Raw genomic sequence first — 7,876 nt, forward strand, 5'->3', positions numbered from 1 at the left:
AGGACAACCTTTTTTTTTTCATCTTTCGGTTTTGTCTCTGGCATTGTCTTGCTGACTGCAAACCGCTGTGTTAACCATCATGTCCCACAAACAGCAGGCTCATAGTTAGGACAGGATAGCCTGTCACCTCCCCCCAGGGTGCCTGGCCAAAAGCATATTCACCCCTCAGACACACCTGGCCTCTTCTGCAAGCTACCCTCCTACCTCTGACCTCCAATACCACCACAGCTGGCAGGAGAAGGAATCTGATTACGTGAGTTGTGGGTTTTGTTGGTCCCTTCCCCCTCACCCCCCCCCCACATACTTTACTTCTTAGAGATAAGGCAGAAAGATATCTAGCCTAATGATTTAAAAAAAAAGAATCTGTAACATTGTCCAAAAAGAAATGTACTTGTTACCTGATTTATGAAAAGGTAACCCCTCTGTACATCACCTTTATAATAACATTTTTTTAAAAAACCAAGTCAGGGGCTGGGAATGTGGTCTAGTGGTAGAGTACATGCCTAGCATGCATGAAGCCCTGGGTTCGATTCCTCAGTACCACATAAACAGAAAAAGCTAGAAGTGATGCTGTGGCTCAGGTGGTAGAGTGCTAGCCTTGAGCTGAAGAGCTGAGAGACAGTGCCCAGGCCCAGAGTTCAAGCCCCAGCACTGGCAGAAAAAAAATAAATAAATAAAAGGTCAGGCACCAGTGGCTCCTGCCAGGAGGTTAAGATCTGAGGATCCAGGTTCAAAACCAGCCTAAGCAGGAAAGTCAATGAGACTCATCTCTCCAATTAATCACCAAAAAACCAGAAGTGGAGGAGGAGCTCAAGTGGTAGGGCACCAGAGCCCCCAGGCCCTGAATTCAAGCCTTAGTAATGGTCAAAACACAATAATTAAAAAAAAAAAAAATCGATCCCATTGAAAAGAACACCTCAACCCCAAAGAAACCCACATTAAAAATCTGAATTTTGAACACAATGATTGGCAGGGAGGGAAGCTCAGTGAAGGATACCCCCCCCCAGCCCCCCAGCTCCCTTTGCTGAGGCTGATTCTAGATCCCAAACACGTGGTTTCCAATCGCGTCCCCCCACCCCGTGCCTCGGGGGTGGTCATTGCTTAGCTGTCCAACTTGACGGGCAAAGAAACCAAGTTCTTAGTGTTCAGGAGGTCAGGCAACTTTTGGTTGGTTAGCAGGAATCCACGCGCAGAGAGACCCTAGGGAGAGAGTCCCCTCCCGCGCGCAGCTCCCCGGCCCCCAGTGCGGACGGCGCCGCTGGCGCGCGCGCAGCGTTCCCAGCGGTGCCAGCGGTGCCTGCTGCGCCCGGCGGGGGGCCGTTGGCGGCGGGGACGCACCGCGGAGGCGCGGGGACCCCAGCCTGGCTCTCCCCGCCGTGCGGCTCTGTTCCCTCCCCGTCAAAGTCACTGCAGTACGACCATTGGGCTCCCATCCCACGGGGACTGGCCAGCCACCGAGGCCACCTGACTCACCGCGGGCCCCGCCAGGACCAGCAGCGCCCGCAGCTCCTCTCGGACGTTGGACAGCTGCAAGCTGCGCAGCCCGCGACGCTCGGAAGTCTCCGAGCTTCCGGGCCCGGACGCCGGCTCCACCGTAGACTCCATGCGTTCTGCACGGTGCTGGCGGGAAGCGCGGATGCGGATGGCCCGGGACTGCTCTGGGCCGGTCCCCGCTGCAGTCCCCGCCCCTGGCCGCCCCCACCCGTCCCCCCACCCCCCCCACCCCCCGGCCCGCCCTGCGCCCGTCGGAGCGCGCCGCCAGCCAGCCTGTGACCTTGGAAGAGCTCCGGGCACCCTGCACCCCTGTGGATCCCCGCAGGTTTTGTAAAGGCCGGTGAACTCCTGCACTCGGGAAGAAAAGTTTGAAAAACTGTGCAAATTAGGGAAGAGCGGCCGGGGCAACGATGACTCATGCCTGTAATCCTAGCTACTCAGATCTGATGCAGGGTCAGGGTTCGAAGCCAGCCTGGGCAGGAAAGTCCAAGAGATTATATCTAATTAACCACCAAAAAGCCAGAAGTGGATGTGTGACTTAAAGTGGTAGAGTGCTGGCCTTGAGCAAAAAAAGTTCAGGGGTAGTGCACAGGCCCAGTATCAGCAGAGATGAAAGAAGAAGAAAAGAAGGGAGGGAATGAGGGAGGGCAAGAAAGAAAAGGAAAAAGAGAGAAAGAAAGAAAGAAAGAAGGAAAGAAAGAAAGAAGGAAAGAAAGAAAGAAAGAAAGAAAGAAAGAAAGAAAGAAAGAAAGAAAGAAAGAAAGAAAGAAAGAAAGGAAGAAAGAAAGAAAGAAAGAAAGAGAGAAAGAGAAGGAAGGAAGAGAGGAAGGAAGGAAGGAAGGAAGGAAAGGAAAGGAAAGGAAAGGAAAGGAAAGGAGGTCAAATTTTCATCTTCTTAGGATTAAAATAATCAAAAGTGTCTGGGCATGGTGGCACAAGCCTGTAATTCTAACACTTAGGGAAACTGAAGAAGGGGCTAAGACAGTAGTTTGAACCAGAAATTACAGCCCAGCCAGGGCAAAACACCGTATCTGCCTCTTAAAACATAGGTAAAGCTGGACACCTGTGGCTCACACATGTAACCCTAGCTACTCAGGAGGCTGAAATCTGAGAATTGTGGTTCAAAGACAGCCCAGTCAAGAGACCATAAAAAACTGGAATCAAGTAGTCGAGGGCTAGCCTTGAACACAAATGCTCAGGGACAGTACCCAGGACCGAGTTCAAGTCCCAAGAATGGCAAAACATAAAATTAATAAAATAATAAATATAAAATAAAGGAAAAAAGTAACAAGGATAGAAAATTTGTCTATGTCTTCTAAATTTGCTAATTCCTGTGGTTTGGATATGGTGGGAGGGTCTCCCAAAAATCTATGTGTTATCTAAGGAATGATACAATTGATATTCATGAACTTTAAAAAAATAGTTTAGAAAAAAGAAGAGAAAGAAGGAAAGAAAGGTGGGGGCAGAGGAAGAATGCTCATGGGCTGGTACTTGCTTCCTCACTGTGAAACCTTTAGGAGTTGAGGCCTAATGCAAGCTAAGTAGGTCACTGGAATACAAGGTCTTGGAAGGGATTAATGCAGTTGTCTCAGGATCCCAGTTAGCTCCTCATAAGAGTGGGTTGTTACAAGCAAGCCTTACTGCTGAGTCCCTCATCTCTTTATGTCATCTCTCAATCTTACCTGTACCCACCCTTACCATGAGCCACATTGTAATGGAGCCAGAAGGGCCTTACCAGAGCTGAGCAAATGTCATCTTGCTCTTGAATCTCCTGAACTGTCATATACCTAAATACATCTCTTTTCTTCATAAGGGCACTAGTATCCAGTATTTTCCTTGTAGCAATTGGGGGGGGGGTGAACTACTGGTCTGGTCTATTCAGGGTTTGCCCTCCCTCTTCTTGAATCAGTTTTGTGCATTCATAATTAGTATTTCTAGACTGGACGGCTGCTGTAACACATGATCACAATCTTACTGGCTCACAACACACATTATCTTACAGATGTCAGAAGTCAGAAATGTGCTTCATGGAGCTTAATCAGAGAGGTGAACAGGACTGACACTGCATTCCTTCTGGAAGCTTCAAGAGAGAGAATTGACTTATTTTTTCCAGCCTCTAGAAATACCGGTGGTCCTTGGCTTGTGGCTCCCTCCATCTTCAAAGTGTGTCCCTGAGTGCTAAATATAGTTTGAGTGTGTTCCCCAAGGGTTTACATTTTGGAGCTTAGTCCTTAGGTGTAGAAAGCAGTCTTCTGGAAAGTCACTGAGGACACTCTTCGCAGGAGGGATTGAGATTCACTCATGGAGTGAGTTAGTTGTTCTTGTGAGAGTAAGTTGTTATAAAAGAGCAAGCCTGACTCCTCCCTGTGCTCCAGCCTCCAGTCTCCCTGTGTCCTCTCCTGCCCACGAGAGCTTCTGCTACTATGCCATCTGCTGTGATGTGGTACAGCTAAGGATGCCCTCACCAGAGCTCATACCAGAGTGTTGGTACTTTCCACCTCCAAAATCATGATCTACAAAAAAAAAAAAACTCCATCTTTTTCTTTTTTCTTTTCCTTTCTTTTTCCTTCCCTCCTTTCTTCGTTCTTTTCTTTTTGTTTTTTCTTTCTCTCTCTTTCTTTCTTTCTGACTTTGATTCTTTGCCCTCATCTTCTAATGACCTTTGAGGTCCCACTTTGCACACCTATTTCTAGGATAATCTCAAGCTCCTTAATGCAATTACATCTACACAGTCCCTGCACCATGTAAAGCAGCATAGCAAGAGGTTCCATGGATCAGGATATGGCTACCTTTGACAGCAGGGGCATGTGTGTGTGTGTGTGTGTATGTGTGTGTGTGTGTGTGTGTGCGTGCACGCAAAGGTAAGCTAGTCCTGGGGCCTAAACTCAGGGCAATATGCTTGTGCTTTTCTACTCAATGGTAGCATTTTACAACTTGAGTCATAGCTCCACTTTCAGCTTTTTTGATAGTTAATTGGAGATAAGAGTCTCAGGACTTGCCTGTCAGACTGGCTCTGAACCAGAATCCTCAGATCTCAATGTCCTAAGTAGATAGAATTATAGGTATGAGCCACCAGCACCCTACATAAGGGTGTTTTCTTGACCTTGAAGTCACCATATACTCTATGTGTTTCTAGTTTCCTGAACTCAAGTCTGGTTAGCTTTCCATATCATAGAAGTCACAGTCTCATGTGGGCCGTAGTACATACTTTGCATACAATTGTGTTGGACATACTCCAGTGCTTCCATGTAACAGACATAGAGTCCAGTGCTCCTCAAATTATCATTCTATTGTCAGGAAGTTTGGTGGAATATAATGGCTGGTTCCCTAGTTGGCTTTCCACACCTAATGATTCATTTTCGCTATTGATTCATTTTAGCCTTGGCAGGGCCCTATAGAGGGGTGGGCAGGCATGGTCCAACTCTAACTGTGAAACATGAGTAAAGACATTTATGGGGAAATATTTCCTTATTTTATCAATTTATTTTTGTCGGTCATGGGGCTTGAAGTCTGGGCCTGGGTACTGTCCCTCAGCTCTTCAGCTCAAGGCTAGCGTTCTACCACTTAAGCCACAACACCACTTCTGGCTTTTTAGATGGAGTACTTTGATCTCATGCTGATGTGCTAACATAAAAACAAAACTGAGAACCCTAGGAGTTACCAGGATCCCTGAAACATATATTTAAAAAAAAAAAACCTAAAAAACAATTGGCACTGTGGCTCAAGTGGTAGAGCGCTTGCCTTGAGCTGAAGAGCTGAGGGAAAGCACCCAGGCTCAGAGTCCAAGCCCCATGACCAACAAAAATAAATAAATAAATAAATAAATAAATAAATAAATAAATAAATAGCCGTGCCCCAGTGGCTCACGCCTGTAATCCTAGCTACTAGGAGGCTATGATTGGAGGATCTCAGTTGGAAGCCAGCTCGGTCAGGAAAGGTTGTGAGACTCTTATCTCCAATAAGCCACTCAGAAAACTGAAAGTGGTGCTGTGGCTCAAGTGATAGAGCACTAGCTTTGAGCTGAAGAGCTCAGGGACAGTGTCCGGGCCCAGAGTTGATGCCCCATGACCGACAACAAAAAAAGAAATCCTTTAATCAGAATCTCTGTTGTCTCCAGCTCAATAACAACCACCACACAATCCCACTGTCAAAACCCCAGGAAAGGGAAGTAAGTCACAACTGAGATTCAAGCCCAGAACCAGACAGAAACAGAAAACAGAAAGTCCAAAAACCGCAGGCTCAGTGCTAGGGTCATAGCTCAAGCGGTAGTGCCTGCTTAGCAAGCACAAGACTAAGAATTTAGTCCCCAGTACTGCCTAAATAAAAGCATCACAGGACCAGAGATTGCTTTCAGGAACTCATCCCCACAGGCCATTTGCAGAAAAATTACAAGGCATACTAAAAGGAAAAGACACAGTTGGAAGTGACCGAATACTCATTAAAATCACAGCCACAACGAACAGGAATGTAGGAATTAGCAAACTGGCAACTTTTTAAAAAAATGATAGATGTGCAAAAGGCTTTAATTAAAAGAAAGGATAGAACACACATGAACAATGTAAAGAGAAATACAAAAAATCTAAGAAAGTCAAACTGTTAGATTTTCTTTTTAAACCAACTTTTAGCATGCTGATGCCAGTAGTCCATGCCTACTTGGGAGGCTAAGAATAAGAGGAAGAATAACAGACGGCCAAAAAGGCTGAGGATAGAGTACCAGTGGTAAAGCACCTGCCTGGCAAGAGCAAACCCCTGAGTTCAAACCCCAGTACCACCAAAAATGATATGACCATAATAATATAATTATATTACCCATTACTTGCTATTCACAAATGTTATACTTCTGTTTTTCTAGAGCTACTATATTCCAGGATGTGCTAAGAGCAGTCAGCTCCTTGATTTCACAATACCCTCTTTATCCTCTTTCTTCAGATAGGGTAATAGAGGTTCAAATGGCCATGTAACCCTCCCAAAGCCAAAGAGCTCATATGAACGGTGAGAGGGAAAATTACTCCCACAGACTCACAGGGACAGAAATACAGGATCCTGAGTGTAAGATAATTAAGGGACAGAAACACCTGGCCTGCACCATTGCTTACTGCTCAACTAGCAAATGCACTCTGCCTGCTGTCCTAAGGACAGAATATTAAAAATGAATATAGGGGCTGGGAAGGTGGCTCAGTGGTAGAGCGCTTGCCTTGCATGCCTGAGGCCCTGGGTTCGATTCCCCAGCACACATAAGCAAAAAAAAAAAAGAAAAAAGCCAGAAGTGGCACTGTGGCTCAAGTGGTAGAGCGCTAGCCTTGAGCTGAAGAGATCAGGGACAGCGCCCAGGCCCAGAGTTCAGGCCCCACGACCGGACCCCCAAAATATATATATATATATATATAAATATATATATATATATATATATATATATATATATATATATATATATATAAATTTTATCTTGTCAGAGGTGAGGAGTCACATATGAAGAACACAGTTTCTATTTTTTTTTTTTTTTTTGAGTCTGGTCGTGGGCCTGAACTCTGGGCCTGGGCACTGTCCCTCAGCTCTTCAGCTCCAGGCTAGCGCTCTACCACTTGAGCCACAGCGCCACTTCTGGCTTTTTTCTTTTTTGCTTATGTGGTGCCGAGGAATGGAACCCAGGGCCTCAGGCATGCAAGGCAAGCACTCTACCACTGAGCCACCTTCCCAGCCCAAGAACACAGTTTCTAAAACTCTGGGAGCCCCTTAACCCCAAGAGTCCACAAAATTTCTGCCTTTCTGGTGATTCTAGTTGTTTGGGTCTTCCTCTAAGGAGCCTTAAATTGGTTCATGATTGATTGATCAATCTTTTAGTAAGCAGTCTACCACAGAGCCACATACCCAGGCCTCAGGTTAATTTCATCAGGCAAAGCAGAGCAAAGCTTTCCTACAGAAGTGCACAAGAAATCTTCTAGGGATCTTGTTAAAAGGCAGATGTGACCACCACCAACAACAAAAAAAAATACAAAAGGCAGATGTGTAGCCAGGTGCCTGTGGCTCATGCCTCTAATTCCAGCTACTCAGAATGGTGAGATCTGAGGAGGATTGCAGTTCAAAGCCAACCTAGACAGGGAAGTCTGTAAGACTCTTTTTTTTTTTTTTTTTTTTTTTTGGGTCCGGTCGTGGGGCCTGAACTCTGGGCCTGGGCACTGTCCCTCAGCTCTTCAGCTCAAGGCTAGTGCTCTACCACTTGAGCCACAGCGCCACTTCCGGCTTTTTTCTTTTTGCTTATGTGGTGCTGAGGAATCGAACCCAGGGCCTTGAGCATGCAAGGCAAGCGCTCTACCACTGAGCCACCTTCCCAGCCCTCTGTAAGACTCTTATCTCCAATTTTGAGCTGTGGCTCAACCTGTAG

General features: G+C 46.2%; 1 protein-coding gene across 1 annotated transcript in view; it reads right to left on the reverse strand.

Annotated features, from left to right (window-relative positions):
• Nucleotides 1-1,609, reverse strand: part of LOC138830816 (multidrug and toxin extrusion protein 1-like) — a 34,782-nt gene extending 33,173 nt beyond the window's left edge. Inside the window, exon 1 of the mRNA XM_070027587.1 lies at nucleotides 1,474-1,609. Coding sequence (XP_069883688.1) covers nucleotides 1,474-1,605 — 132 coding nt within the window. The 5' untranslated portion in view covers nucleotides 1,606-1,609. The remainder of the gene's footprint in view (nucleotides 1-1,473) is intronic.
• Nucleotides 1,610-7,876: the final 6,267 nt, after the last annotated feature.

This window comes from Dipodomys merriami, unplaced genomic scaffold (genome assembly GCF_024711535.1).
Source record: "Dipodomys merriami isolate MVZ:Mamm:240054 unplaced genomic scaffold, mDipMer1.0.p SCAF_19, whole genome shotgun sequence".
NCBI lineage: Eukaryota > Metazoa > Chordata > Mammalia > Rodentia > Heteromyidae > Dipodomys > Dipodomys merriami.